The sequence below is a fragment of the Lemur catta genome, chromosome 4 (genome assembly GCF_020740605.2).
Source record: "Lemur catta isolate mLemCat1 chromosome 4, mLemCat1.pri, whole genome shotgun sequence".
Taxonomy (NCBI): domain Eukaryota; kingdom Metazoa; phylum Chordata; class Mammalia; order Primates; family Lemuridae; genus Lemur; species Lemur catta.
The window spans coordinates 104,134,682-104,151,137 of NC_059131.1; the positions used below are offsets into that span (position 1 = coordinate 104,134,682).

The following is a 16,456-nucleotide window of genomic DNA, read 5'->3' on the forward strand; positions in this document are numbered from 1 at the left end:
TAAGACACACAAATGACCAAATCTAACAGATTAAACAGAAAATGTTAATAGCACTATATCTATTAAAAAAACTGAATTTAGTAATTAATTATCTACCTACAAAAAACTGTAGCCCAGATATTTCACTGGGGAATTCCACCAAACATTTAAAGAAATAGTATTAATTTTACACAAACTTTTTTGGAAAATAGGAGAAGAGGGAATAGGTTCCAACTCATTCTGTAAAACCAACATAACTGACACCAAAACCAGTCATAAACATAACTACAACTAAATATTCCTCATGACACAGATGCAAAAATTAACAAAATATTAAATACAACAAATAAAATCACAAATTATATTTTACAAGTCTAATCCAACAATATATAAAAAGGATAATAAATTATTACCAGGTGAGATTTACCCCAGAAAAGCACAGTTGGCTTAGCATTGGAAAAATCAATGTAATTCACCATATTAACAAAACAAAGGAGAAAAATAGCATGCTCATGACAATAGATGCAGAAAAACCAATTGGCAAAATTCAACATCCATTCATGAAAAAGACTCTCAGCAAACTAGGAATAGAAGAAAACTTCCTTAACCTAGTTAAAGGCATTTATTAAAAACCTACATTATATTTAATGATCAAAGATTGAATGGTTTCTACTAAGATTGAGAGCAAAGCAAGGGGATCTGCTCTTACCACTTATGTTTACATTATTTCAGACATCCCAGCCTAGGCAATAAAACAAGTGAAAGAAATAAAAGCCATGCAGATTAGTCAGGAAGGTACCTTGTAAGGACAAGGTATCTTGCAAGTAGAATATGCTAAAAAAAAAAAAAATTGAAAACTATCAATGCACTTCTTAAACTAATAAGTAAGTCTAGCAAGGTCCCAGGATAAAGGGTAAATAAAATGAAATTCAATAGTATTTCTATGTACTAGCAATGAACAACTGGAAAAATAATTTGAAAATACAATTCTCTTTCCAATAGCATACAAAAACACGAAATATCATGGGGAAATTACCAAAATATGTATAAGATCTGCACACTGAAAACTATAAAGGATTACCAAGAAAAAGAAGTCCTAAATAAATGGACAGGTATACCATGTTCATGGATGAAAAGACAATATTAAGACATCAACTCTCCACATATTGATATATAGATTCTACACAATCCCAAACAAGATTCCAGTGAGCTTTTTTAAAAAATAGAAATTAACAAGGGGACTCTAAAATTTATATACAAATCCAAATGACCTAGAGTGGTCAGAGTAACTCTTTAAGAAAATAATAAAATTAGAAAGCTTACACTATACAACTTCAATATTTAGTCTAAAACCACAGTAGTCAAATCAGTGTGCCATTGTTGAACGTACAGACATATAAACCAAGGGAATGGAAAATCCACATATAATCCCACAACATCTATGGTCCACTGATTTATGGAAAAGATTTCAAAGCAATGCACTGGAAATTTGATTGTCTTTTCAAAAATCTTGCTGGAATTGGTTACCTCAATGAAAAGAAGAAGAGAATGGCAACTCTTACACCATGCCATACACAAAAATTAACTCAAGTGGAGTTTAGACCTAAATGTTCATGATAAAACTCTAGAAATTCTGAAAAACACTGAAGAAAATCATTGTAGCCTCTGAGTAGGCACAGAATTCTTAAATAAAACACCAAAACCCATAAAAAAAATAAAAAATTGAAACTTACCAAAATTTAAAACTTATAATGTCACATACTTCTGAAAAAAATTACTAGCCCAAAACAAAAAATAACTCTTACAATCCAGTATTAAGAAACATAATTCAAGTTTAAAAGCGAAATAAATCTGAATAGATACTTCAAAAAAGAAGACATATGAATATGTGATACCACCACATACACATTAGGATAGCTAAAATTAAAGTTATTGATACCAAGTATTGGAGGATATATGTTACAATTAGAACATTTAAATATGGCTGGCAGGAACAAGAAAGGGCAAATCTACTTTAGAAAACTGTGTGGCATTTTTTTTTACAAAGGTAAACATTCACCAAACTTATGAGCCCAGATATTTCAATCCTATAAACCCCAAAATATTGAAGACAGATGTTCACAGAAAGACCCGTATACAAATCCTCATAGCTTTATTCTCAATAGTCATAAACTTGAAAAAACCCAAAGGGACAACAGCCATGAATGACAAAGAAATGGTGGTGGCCAGGCACGGTGGCTCACACCTGTAATCCTAGCACTTTGGGAGGCTGAGGCTGGAAAATCTCTTGAGGCCAGGAGTTTGAGACCAGCCTGAGCAACACAGACAACCCTGTCTCTACAAAAAAATAGAAAAATCAGCTGGGGGTGGTTGTCCCCGCCTGTAGTACTCAAGAGGCAGAGGCAGGAGGATCACTTGAGCCCAGGAGTTTGAGGTTTCGTTGAGTCATGATGATGCCACTGCACTCTAGGCAGGGTGACAAAGCAAGACCCCATCTCAAGAAAAAAGAGGACGGGCGCGGTGGCTCACGCCTGTAATCCTAGCACTCTGGAAGGCCGAGGCGGGTGGATCGCTCAAGGTCAGGAGTTTGAGACCAGCCTCAGCAAGAGCGAGACCCCGTCTCTACTAAAACTAGAAAGAAATTATCTGGCCAACTAAAATATATATACAGAAAAAAATTAGCCGGGCACGGTGGCGCATGCCTGTAGTCCCAGCTACTCGGGAGGCTGAGGCAGTAGGATCGCTTGAGCCCAGGAGTTTGAGGTTGCTGTGAGCTAGGCTGACGCCATGGCACTCACTCTAGCCTGGGCAACACAGAGAGACTCTGTCTCAAAAAAAAACAAAAAAAAAAGAAAAAAGAAAAAAGAAAAGGTAGCATATGGACCCAAGAGAATACTACTAAAAAAAATTAAGAATAAACATAATAATATGAATAAATCTCAAAATCATCATGCTGAGGAAAAGAAGCCAGACACAAAGGAGTACAGTCATGCATTGCTTATCAGGAATATATTCTGGGAAACGGGTCATTAGACAACTTCATCATTCAGCAAACTTCATAGAGTATATTTACACAAATCTAGATGGTACAGTACAGCCCAGTACACACTTAGGCTGTATGGTGTAGCCATTATAATCTTATGGGACCAACGTCACATGAGTGGTCCATCACTGACCAAACATTATGTGGCACATGACCATACATCCCATATGGTTCTGTACGGGCATGTGAAAGAGGAGGGACTGTAACAAGGACACCAGAAAACTCTTAAGGGTAATAATAGAATTGCTCTGTTTCTTGACTGTGGTAAAAAATTTATGGGTTTACCCATCTTTCACAACTCATCAAATTACATGCTTTAAGTGATTACAATTTATTATACATATATCATACCTCAAAATGAGTTGTTTAAAAAATGAATTTGGCAAATTTACTGTTTATAGGGTTGACATATAAATGTCAACTGCATTCCTAAATATCAGCAAACAAAATGAAACATTAAAAATGGTGTCATAAAGTGTAAAATTACCAAAACCTAGGATGTTACAATAAAATTACAAAACCTAGGAATTTAAAAAAAGATTTGCAAGAACTCAACTAAGAAAATTTACTTAGAAAATCTAGTTAAATATAGGAATACCTGAAAGACTGAATACTGCAAAGATGACAACACCCTGTGCATTTACCTGTAAAGTCAATGCAACCCTAGTCAAAAGAGTTATAAGGTGTGTGCATGTGTGTGTGTGTGTGTGTGTGTATGTGATTTAACAAATTGACTATAAAACATGTATGAAAAACAAAGGACCAAGAATTAAAAGACTTTTGAAGAACACAGTGAGAAGATGTATTTTACCAGGTATCAGGATTTATTATAAAGCTACAGTAATTAAAACACTATATTACTGATGAAAGAATAATCAACTATTCCAGCCTGAGCACAAGCGAGACCCTGTCTCTACAAAGAAACAGAAAAATTAGCCAGGCAAGATGGTGCATGCCTGTAGTCCCAGCTGCTCAGGAGGCTGAGGCAGGAGGATCACTGGAGATCAGAAGTTTGAGGTTGCAGTGACCTATGATGATACCACTGCACTATAGTAGCCTGGGTGACAGAGTGAGACCATGTCTCCAAAAAAAAAAAAAAAAAAAAAAAAGACCACTGAAGTACAATAAAGAGCCCATAGAGAAACTAATTATCATTTAAGACAACGATGTTATTCTATAGTGATAAGGAAAGCATGGCCTTTTTTAATGATTAGATCACTTATATATCTATATAGAAGAAAATGAAACTTTACTCCTACCTCAGATCATACATAGAAATCAATTCAAGGTGGGTTATAAATGCCAGTGTAATAGGACAAACAATAAAGCCAGGAGATAAAAATTAGAATATTTTCATGTTTCTTAAGATATAAAAATTTACTTTTTATTAAAAGGCAAGTACTGGCAAATTTGACCAAATTAAGAACTTTTATTCATTAAAAAGTCACCATCAAGGAACATAAAATCAATAAGCAGAGAGGAAGATACATTGGACAAAAGGCTCATAACCACAGTGTATCAATGACACAATAGTTATTACGAAAGACAGAAAATGCAATCTAAAACAACCAAAAAAGAAATAAAAATGGGTAAAGACTTGAAAAGTCACATCAAAGATGACATAAATGTGGCAAATAGCCAATAAACACATTATGAAGTATTCAATCTCATTAATCATTAGAAAATACAAATTAAACCACAATAAAATACCACTACACACGTATCTAAATGGCTAAATTAAAAAGAAAAAAACATGCTGCTGAGGATATGAAACAGGAGGAATACACATACACTGCTGATGGTAACACAAATTCGTATAACCACTTTGTAAGAACCACTTTGCATTACTTACCAAAGTGGAAGATATACATATCCTATTACACAGCAATCCTACTCCTAGATACATATTCAACACATATGCATGTAAATATGCTCCAAGAACCACCTAAATATATGTCAACAAACACAAAAACAAGTTGTGGGAGATCACACAAAGAAACACTACTCAATAATAAAAAGAACAATCTGGCATGCAACTTGTATGCATCTCAAAACATTATATTGAATAAAGATTTCAGATGCAAAAGATTACCAACAGTATGATTATATTTATATGAAATTCTAGAACAGAAAATACTAATGTATAGTGAGATTGATGGCTGCCTGATACAGGGAGTAGGGGAATTTACTGCAAATGGTCACTAGAGAATTTTATAGAAAATGAAGTGACAGGAATGTTCTATATCTGGATTGTGGTAGTGGTCACACAGGTATAAACATCTGTCAAAACTCATCAGCCTATATATATATAAGTCTAATTTATTTTATGTAAATATTTTAATAAAGTTGATTTATATATATGTGTACACATATCTATATTACTTATATGTGTATATATGAATATTTATTTATAAAATATATATTTAAATATTTTAAAAATCATATATTTATAATACATAAATATAATTGCAATATATAAATAGTATAAATATATATGTAAAAATACAAGACTTGAAAATATGAAATATCCATCAATGGTAAGAATGGATACTATGATATATTAAATAATAAAATACTCCATAGCTGTGCAAATGAATAAACTATAACCACAGGCATCAACATGGACAATTCTCAAAGCTAAGCAAAATGAGTTTGACCAAAAAAATACTCATTATATTAACTGCATTTTTTTAAGTTCACAAAACAAGCAAAACTATACTATTTGGGACATACTTAAAAGGTAAAATTTTTAAAAGCAAGAAAGCGATTGCCATTTAACGCCAGGATAGAAGTTGTCTTTGGCAGGGGAAAGGCACACAATGTTACCAAAGGATTAAAAAATAATTCATTATTTGTTCATTGTCTCTACATTCTTGATACTTTTAAACTGCTGTACTTATCTCCTCATATGTGTATATTACTAACACAAGTACATATCACTACTTTGAATCCTTAAGTGGAGCATACTCAAATTTTCTACACCTTTGGTAACTTGCACTGAAAACAAATTTACTAATTCTTGCTGAGCATTTACAATATGCCAGACAGATGTCAGAATTTTATGTGTATATGCACACATATGTATAGACATGTGCTGCCTAAGGAGGGTTTTGTCAATGACAGATCACATATATAGCAGTGGTCTCACAAGATTATAACGGAGCTGAAAAATTCCCAGTGCCTGGTGACGTGGCAGCCACTGCAACACCACGGCGCAAAGCACGGGTGTGCGGCGAGGCTGAGATACGCAAACCTCCTGCACCGCCAGTCCCGTACGTGCCGCATTTACAGTTACGCACAGCGCGTAACACTTAACGGTAACGAGCAACTATGCTACCGGTCCGCGTGTTTGCTAAACTCTACTTTTTATCTTATTTCAGAGTGTACTTCTTCCTCTTAAAAAAAAAAAACCAGTTAACTGTCAATCAGCGTCAGGAAGGTCGTTTAGGGCACATTCCAGAGGGCACTGTCACCCTAGGAAGGGCAGCGCCGGCGCTTCTGCCAGGAAGACCTGCCGGTGGGACGAGAGGTGGAGGCAGCGACACTGATGAGCCCCACTCTGCGCAGGCCTAGGCTAATGTGTGCGCGTCTTACTTTTTAAAAAAGTTTAAAAGTAAAAATAAATAAATAGATTTTAAAATTAAAAAAACGTATAGAATGATATAAAGAAAGAAAATATTTCTGTATAGCTATACAACGTGGTTGTGTTTTAGTAAGCTAAGGCTAACTTCTTGGGTTGATTTATTATTGAAGAAAGAAAAATATGTTCTATACATTTAGTGTACAATGTTTATAAAGTCACCACTCACTCACTGACCTACCCAGAAGAACCTCTAGTCCTGCACGTTCCATTCACAGTAAATGCCCTATATAGGTCTATCATTTATCTTTTATGCCATAGCTTTACTGTATACTTTCTATACTTAGATAGGCTTGAATACATAAATACTTACCATTATTTTACAATTGTGGACAGTATTCAGTATGGTAACATGCTGTGCAGCATTGTAGCGTAGGAGCAATAGCCTATACCACATAGCCCAGATGGACAACAGGCTACAGGATCTAGGTTTGTGCAGTATTCTCTATGATATTTACACAGGGAAGAAATTGACTAGTGATGCATTTCTCAGAAGGTGTGCCCGTCATTAAGGGACACACGAGGGTGTGTATGTATATATACACACATAGAAAGTATAGACATAGAAAATATAGCCACAAACAAGAAATAAGATTATCTGCATTTTTTTAAAGAGCAAATTGGCACACAAAGGCATAAGTAACTTGCCCAAGGTCACACAGTTCTTAAGTAACTAATCTGGGATTCAACCCAGACAGTCCAGTACCATAGCCTACACTCTAATCCACAATGCTTAGTTTAAAAATAAAATAAAATCAGGCCAGGCATAGTGGCTCACACCTGTAATCCTAACACTTTGGGAGGCCAAGGCGGGAGGATCACTTGAGGCCAGGAGTTCAAGACCAATCTGTCTCTACTAAAAATAAAAATTAACCAGGAGTGGTGGCAAGTGCCCGTAGTCCCAGCTATTCAAGGAGGCTGAGGCAAGACGATAACCTGAACCCAGGAGTTTGAGGATATAGTGAGCTATGATGACGCTACTACACTCCAGCCCTAGCCCAGGCAACAGAGCAAGACCCTGTCACACAAAAAAAATCAATTTTAACTTACTAAAAAATGTATATAAATAAAAAAAGAGTTTGAACTATTTTAGTATACCCATTAGTGGTATTTTAAAGCAATATTTTGTTGGTTTTATTATTAGTCATATAAAATGTAAAGAAAAAATTTGTAATGATTTTTATTAATTTCACTATTCAATATCCACCTATAAGGGATTACCAAATCTATTAACCAAGTTCAATTGAACTACCGCAGGTGAAAGGTTATCTCAACATAGGAAACAAGGTGTTTTGAAAACTCTAGGTTAACAATTTATACTTTTATTTATCTACTAATAAATTATCACAAGCTCTCTTATATTCTAATATCTATTATGCCCAAAGCATTATGTGGGGGGCTTTATATCTCTGTATCTCACAATAATTCCTTTTAACAACCTTGCACATGAGGCAGTTAGTATGAGACAGGAGTTGGCGTCCGAATCCTACCAATAAGGAAGGCAGGTTCTCCCACCCCAAATCCCATAGCTAAGAAGAGGATAAGCCAGAATTCAATGTTAAGTTTGTCTTTCCATCTCTGTCCTATTATTTTCCCATTATCCTGAAAACTGCTTCTAAATTTGAAATATAAAGCATGACTTATTTACAAAAATCAAAAACTCAGCATTAGTCATCATCATCTTTTGTTATTATGCTTTTGTGATATTGGTCAAGTTACCTAACAGCTCTGAACCTGGTTTCACATTTACTAAAGGAGGGAAAAAAACAGGACCTGCTGCCTTGGAATATGACGACAATCAATGAGAGCATACTTTTAAAGAGCATTAGGCAACGCCCTGCACAATGAGAACACTCAACAAGAATGAGCACATTTTTATTATTTTTATTGGGGAAAAGAATATTGGGTTGGTCCTCCTGGTAATCCTAATGTACACTTGTGTCTTAAAGTCCTCAAAATGAACAATCTTTATTTGCAACAGTGAAGAAATGTCAACAACCTAATAGGGGAATAAATTGTGTTTTCTTTTAATAAGATACCATACAGCTGTTATTGCATAAAGTAATGCATCAACATGGACAAACATCAAAAATAATATCAAGTGAAATACCAGATTTCAAAAGAATATCATTTTCATAAATCAAAAACATCTAAAACCATGCTACTGCACTTGTAGTAAAAGTACAAAAGCATGTATGAGTACGATAAACATCAATTTCTGAATATTGGTTACTTCTGGGCAGAAAGGGAGGAGACAGAATAGCTGAATTACTTATTTCTCAACAAAGTCTGGGTCCAATATGGCAAGGTATTACTATTTTTTTAATCTAGATAATTATAGTCATATGGTAACTATAATTATATGGTAACTATATTTATTTTACATAATTTTCTATATGCTTTAAATTTCCCAAATTATAAATAATTTTGTCTTAGTATTTTTGTGTGTTTTTCAAACTATTTCTTAAAGATGGCTTATACTACAGTCCCTGACCAGGAAGATGGACTTACTAGCTTAACTCCAAATCCTGAGAAAGAGCCTCTTCTCCTCATAAATTCCCTGAGAGTTACAAGCTCATCTTCGTCTTTGTAGCATACCTGTTCTCCCTCTGCCTCAATACTTTGGACCAATACATGGTTCAACAAGCTAATAACTTGTTGAAAAAGTGTTCCAAGTACCACAAACATATGAGTATATATGTCATTATTTGATAGGTTCAGAAATTGTTCCATATGCAACAGAGCTTGGCAAATAAAGTGTGTATGTACAAAGCTTGATGTGCAGATTTCAAAAAAGGGAAAGTTTAAAGTTTGTTTTTAATAAGCTAAAACTTACATTCAAATAGAAGGTTTAAAACTCCAAATAATAATAAAATCTAAAACCCCAAAAATAAAAGATTCTAAGTCACGTTAACTTGATAAGTGCTTTGTTAATATTTTCCCCATGTAGTTTCATTATTTGTAAAACCCTAATTCAATTTTTTTCTTTTTTCTGAATATAAAGGGAATCTGCAGATGTTCAGTTCTGATGGGCTGGTCTACTATAAACAATATTTACCTGTAGGCTGCAATGTGTTTGTAAGGGCTTTGAAAATGCCCAAGTCTTATTACTTAGAGAATTAACAAATTTCCAGTAAAGAAAAACTGTTCTTATGGACGAAATTGTGTCCCCCCAAAATTCATATGTTGAAGCCCTAAGGACAAAGGGTCTTTGGGAAATAATTAAGGGTAAATGAGGTCATAAGGGCAGGGCCTTATCCCAACAGAATAGGTGGTCCTATAAAAAGAGACCCCAGAGGTGGATCTCTGTCCCCCTGAGCCCAGGCGCTGTGAAAGGCCACATGAGCAGACATCTGAAAGCCAGCAGGGAGCCTTCACCAGAACCGAACCATGCCAACACCTTGATTTCAGACTTCCAGCCTCCAGAACTGTGAGAAAATACATTTCTGTTGTTTAAGCTACCAAGTCTACAGTATTTTGTAATTGCATCCAGAGAGGCAAAGACAACTATCCTTGGTATCAGAATTAAAATGTTTAAAGAACTTGGATAAAAAAGAAGGGAAAGCAATGGATAACTATGATTATCAAAGTGAATGGTTAAGCATATCTACAGATGTCATTTTTTAACATTTTTTTTTAAATCACTAAAACTGCCCAGAAAAGCAGTGGCATAAAGGTAATGTCAAGGATCTCCCTTTATGAACTATACTTACCTCTTACTTAGGCCAGGCAGTCACACCAAAAAATAATTTCACACCATCTACGATTATCATTTCACAGAATGTGTGTTTAAAAAAAGGCAGTTCTCACAACTGGTTACAGACTACAGGTCATTACAGAGTTCACTTCAAAAGAAAAACCAGCACAATCATTAGGCAGCAGTTTAAAACTGCCCAGAGGTTTTCATATCTAAACAAAACACAAAAATCTGAATTCAGAGAGCATGAGAGTGGGTTAACTACAACACAGACCAATAACGTCAAATTTACGATGCAGAGATAATTAAGTCTCAATCTGTGAAGTTCCAAAAAACATCCTTAGGATAAGAATAAATGATCATTAAAGAAGGGTTGCATCACATAAGTCTAATCATTATCATGACATTTTTTTTAATCTACTAGCAAAGTTGAAGTTTAATACTTTTTTCAAACAAGGTAGAATTTTTTATTTACAAAAATAAAGTTTAAATGCAATGACTTTTTAACTTGTAAGACATATCATGCAGATACTCTTACCCTATAATAATAAATCTATTAACTACTTAAATTTTGATTCAATTATTTTTGTCTAAGTCAAAATTTAGAAAAATACTGAAATAATTAGCTTATTTTTTCACAGTTTATTAAAAAGTGTTTTAAAATTTAAAAATCTGAATTTTAGAGTTAATAAGCATTTTTCTGCTATAATATGAAATGTAAATTTTTTCTTGAACATGAAAAAATATGACTTTCTGTATTTTCGGTATCCAGTGCAGCAAACAATTGTTTATTACTTCTCTGTACACATTTTGCTCACATGCATTTTCAAAATTGAAATCTATAAAACAGTGTTAACCATTTTGAATGTCTACACCCAGAGGAAAAAGTCTAAGATTTTTATTTTTAATAAAAATTCAAAGAATGCTGGAGATTTCAGGTTTAGATTTCAAACTTTTGAAAAGACCTCAAACGGTCAATACAGTACATCAGTTTATAACAGACACACTCCCACAACAGTGCGGCTTTGCTTGCCATCCCCTTCCCATTCCTTCTGCTTCCTCATTTTCCCTTCCCCCAAAACATTCACCTAAAAGAGAGGAGGGCCTTGTGAGTTACGCCAAAGATAGCGTAGTTGCATGAAAGGTGGATAAAATCATTAAACTGAGGAGGAGGACAAAGGTACCTCCTCGGTAGCTGCAAGATATCTGTTTCTTCCTGTCTCATGAACTAAGAGGCCTCTCCCCAGCAGGGCCACAGCACAAACCTAGAATTCCATGGCAATGGCAAGATGCTGGTTGCAGCTGCTTTCTGCTTGGAGAGCTCCAAGAGACCAGGGAGATCTCCAGGTGAAGGTAATAAGGAAAGTGCTGGTGTTTCAAGGCTGGCTCTGATCTGGCTCTCAAGAGATAGGAATTAAAAGATAACCTGAGGTCATTGTCCAGCACAGCCCCACCCAGCCCAGCCCTCCGGAGAAAAGGAGCAGGTAGGAATTCAGGGAAGAACTCAGGGCAGGAACAAAGACAACCCATTTGACCCGAAGGTCAACTGTGTCAGACGTGTTGGGAGGAAGGAGGCAGGGAGAGTCTGTGTCCAGGGAGAGAGAAACAAAGAGCCTCACATCAGGAAAACACTTCCAGGGTCATGAATCTTTGAAAAGTTGTATGAAATGTTTAATTCGTAATTACATTAAAAAGAACTGGCCACAAAGAAATACTTTATTTGGTATATCCAGGAAGATACTATATATCATTTGTAGATATTATTTGACTAGAGAGAAACTCATATTGTAAAATTCAGTTTTATTTAAAAAGTCACATTATAACACTTTAAAATCTTACAACTACTATTTGCAACACAGGGGAACCATAAGGAAAAATAGTGAAGTCTGAAAATATTTCAATTTACTTGCTCATTTTATGATCCGAGCACCACAAAAGCATAGTTTTCATTTACTATCATAACCACAAAGAAAAGAAAGATCATGATGGGCAATCTGACCTAAAAATCACATTGAAAATAGTGTCACGACACAGGTAGCACTAAATTATTTACTACTAATTTTAATGTTGTTTCAATTCTCATTCTCAAAGATACAAAGTGAGTAACGAGCCTTCATATGAAACAAAGCTTATGTCTACAACTGAAGCAACTGAAAATATACCACTCTGGCATATTCACTATTTTGAACAAAAGACACTTAATTCAAGTGTTGGAAAACAGCAGGTGCAAAAAGATCACCTGATCTTCCAGCTGTTTCTTAAAAACAGGAGATGGAATTCCCATGTGAAAGAAATACCATCCTATCCTTGAGGACAAGAAGCTGAGGTAGAAATTCTCTACGGACCTTGTTAAGATAATTCTTATCTTTTGGGCTTCCCCACATAATTCAGTTACTTTTTCACATCCTATTACCCTTTGTGCAATTCAGTACATAAGTGTTTGACAATAATTGCTTCTTTGGGTCTTCATTTCCTTATGAGCGTTCCTGTGCCACATAAAATCTGTATTACTTGTGTTAAATAAATTTGCATGCTTTTCTCCTGTTAATCTGTCTTATATCAATTTAATTCTCAGACCCAGCTAGGACCTTAAGAGGAAGGAGATAGAGTTTTGCTGCCCTATACAACTGAATGAGTATCAAATTACTCTCTGTAAAATTCATGAAAAATAGCACATACTGTTTGAAACTTAAACCAAATGTTTCTGATCTGAAGTTATCTTTAGGATTCCTAAAAGGATTCTGTTCTGTCAAAAATGCAGTTTTAACCTGTGTACTCATAATAGACCCTTCCCACACGTCAAAAGCTTTTGCCATTTGAAGATTTGTAATTTTTCATTGACTTTCCTTTAATTGTTCCAAATTAGCAAAATATTTTAAATGCTAAATTGTCATACAAAAATTAGTGGCCTTCTTCAATCCCAAGAAATAATCCAATTTCTTATATATGCAATCAGCAGTCTTAAAAATATTTATTAAATGAGTGATTAACAAAGCGGGTTCTGGAGCAGGTGGTACTAGAAAGAAATCCCAGTTCACTACCTTTGTGATCCTGTGAAAACTAACCTTAGAGCCAGTTACCTCATAAGTAAAATGGGGTGAACATTATCTACTTCACAGGGCCTTTGTGAACATTAGAGAACCCATGGAAAATTATAAACCAAACCAGCACTTAAGTGTTTAATAAATAACACCATTACTATTGATTTCCTTGTAAATACCTGACATTGCTATTGGCACCAGGGATACCAAGATAAAGACAAATTAATTAGGGCCTCGGCCATCAAATAGTTTACCCGCTAACAGGAGATCCTTAAATTAACAATCTGGTAAATTGCCACGTTTTCCCTGGGAAACACTAAATTGCTACCTTTCCTCTTGCAAATACAACTTGCACTGCAATTACCAAAGGTGCCTAAGGGCAACAGAATCAGTAGCAGCCACAGGTTCAAGGGGTGAAGGGGAGGCCTGCAGAAAGGCCAGCCTGGTGCCAGCGCAGGAAGTGTGTAGAGCGCTTAGTGCCACTGCAGTGACCGTCAAACTTGAACTGCCTCAGGTCTCCCAGCAGAGAAACCAGTGTTAGCTCTTAGTGGAAAAAGTAATATCACACCCCAACCCTGGAGAAAACCATAACTATTTTAGGTATAACACTGAGAAACATAGGAAAGCTCTCTCTCAAACTGCAAAATCAGCTGCAAAAATCAGCTCCTCTCAAACTGTTCAGTGACCTCAGGATACCAATGACCTACTTCCTCTGTGCAGTGACCTACACTGGTGGGACCCTCCTTGGGGCCCCAGAGTTGCAGTCTCTAACAAACCTGGTTTCACAACTGTACTGTTACCATCTTGTGACACTTGTCCTCTACACTAGACTGCAAGTCCTTTTTTACATCCTTCCCACCTAGCACAGTGACGAGAACAACTTCAATAGACACGTGTTGAATTATTAATTGGCGCCAAGCATTGTTCCTGGCAGCAGAGGTACAGACATTAAAGACACATTCCCTGCCGAAGAACAAATAATCTAATGGGGAAAAAGAGTCAGAAAATCAAATATGAGAACTGCACTAATGGAAAAGACTATAATTCCAGGTGTGGAGGAAAGCTATGGGAAGAAATGCCCAGGTAGAATTAGGGTAAGGGATGTTTCCCGTAATTCAATAGGGAAAAGCTAAAGAGTTCTAGGAAGTTACTAGATTTATTTCTATTGGAAACAGACTCTGGGAAGTAACATACAATGGAACGAGGAAAATTTTTAAAAGAGAAGAAAAGGCTGATAGAATAGGTAAACATAAGTCAATTTAGAAAAGAACACTGAAAATATAATTGATAAAAATAACTAAATTCCCTCAGACTCAATACTTATACTTATCATAAAAATTCTTACCTCCCTGAAACTCCTTTTGTTGACCCTGGGATCTCTGGTACAGGCCGATGTCTCAGCAGAAAAGATCGAGATGGTCTTGAAACCAACTTGCTACGACTTCTCATAGGCGATAGGATTGGTGACGATGGAACATACAAATCATTTACAACCATTTCTCCTTGAAATTGAAAGAACGGGGATGGTGGTGATCTTTCTAACACACCATTAGGTCCATTTCCGGAATCTGCTTCTGAGGTTGAACAGCCAGCAGAAGAAATGCATTCAGGGTCTTCCTTAGGAAGCTTGCTGAGATTTTCTGAGATAAAATTAACTTTTTCTGTTTGTTGTTCTTCGATTGTGCAATCCATAGTCTTCTTTGTAATCAAAGATTCTATTTTAACATTTTCACTACCAAAAAAAGAATCATGAAAAGATTCCATATTTGAGTGTGGTTCTTCTGAAACAGGAAGGTCATGTTTAGAAAGAGACAATCTATCGTCTGATTGCAGAGGTTGGCTATTTTCCACACTAAAATCATTTGCATCAGGACTTTTTGTAACAGTCTCCAACTGTGGCTGGCTCGTGGTCAGAACACTAACAGAATCTGAGAGTTCTATGCAGGTCTTCTGATCAGGAGATGTAGCACGGTGATCCTTTGAAGTGTCATCATTCTTCTTTGTTTTATGAACATTTGCATATATTGACATGTCCTGCATTTTTGACAAGACTATTTGTAACTGTTTAAGTATCCTCCGACGGTGTCCTGTAGGTGATATTCCAATTTTGTGTAGCACACTGTCATTTATCGCTGCACAGTCCCTCACAGTATTAAAACCAGACTCACGGAAGCATAGGAGGTACTGCTCCAAATTAATGGTCATTAGGAAATCTTTAATATCCACATTCACTTCACTGACTGAGGACATAATGGTGGCTTCATTACTAAGCTGAATTATAAAAAGCAGTACAATGAGATATCCAAGAGGATGCACTTCTCTATTGTTTTTTTTCTTTATCAATTGTGACTGGAAAATTTCTCAAAATGTTATTTTTCTCCACTCCACAGTGACTGCTTTATGTGCTTACACCTGGAGAAAAAAATAAAAGTAACTTATTAGGATATTTTAAATATTAAAATCCAGTTTTGCATTACAAGCTTTCTTTGAATAAATACAACAGAAATTAGGACAATAATTCTCACTCACGGAGTTTGGAATGTTTGTGCCTTGTTTTGCATGCCCTACAAAGCCTATTCCTAGGTATGGTGTGGAGGTACAGGACAGAAATGCCATGAAACTATGACTTTCAAAAAGGTAAAAAATGACACTGACGCGAATACAGAATGAACATGTATCAAAAATTGTATTCAAATAATTAATTAATGAAGTAACAAGAAAGATGGCAAAGCTGGTTCCAAGACCATTTGTGGAACAGGTGTATACAGTTCATCAGAAAAGGCATTTTTTTTTAAAGTATTAGAATAAGACAACTAGGTTAGATAAAGAACTGGTAATGTCCTACAAGACAATAAATCTATAACATTTGGGGTTATCTTTTCTACTGGACAAAAATCTATAAGCTAACAGGTAACTTCCCAGTGTCTAGACTAGACTCTACTCAACAAAAAGCAAAGTCAAGCATAGGAATTAGAATTAGAATTAAACATCCCTAAGGTGGGCCTGTTAAACAAGATGCCCAACAAGGGCCTGAAAAGAACATTGTTTTGACTTCC

General features: G+C 35.5%; 1 protein-coding gene across 3 annotated transcripts in view; it reads right to left on the bottom strand.

The window, feature by feature from the left end:
* ARAP2 (ArfGAP with RhoGAP domain, ankyrin repeat and PH domain 2) overlaps window positions 1-15,809 on the bottom strand; it is a 162,950-nt gene extending 147,141 nt beyond the window's left edge. For 2 of the 3 annotated variants that reach the window (XR_006734821.1, XM_045550495.1), the window contains exon 1: window positions 14,746-15,803. Coding sequence is in view for 2 of the 3 variants with exons in the window: in XM_045550495.1 (XP_045406451.1) it covers window positions 14,746-15,650 (905 nt within the window). In the remaining variant the exon portion in view is untranslated. Of the gene's footprint in view, window positions 1-14,745 lie in introns of all 3 variants that reach the window. The other variant, XM_045550494.1, reaches the window with a different exon arrangement.
* Between the last annotated feature and the right edge of the window lie 647 nt (window positions 15,810-16,456).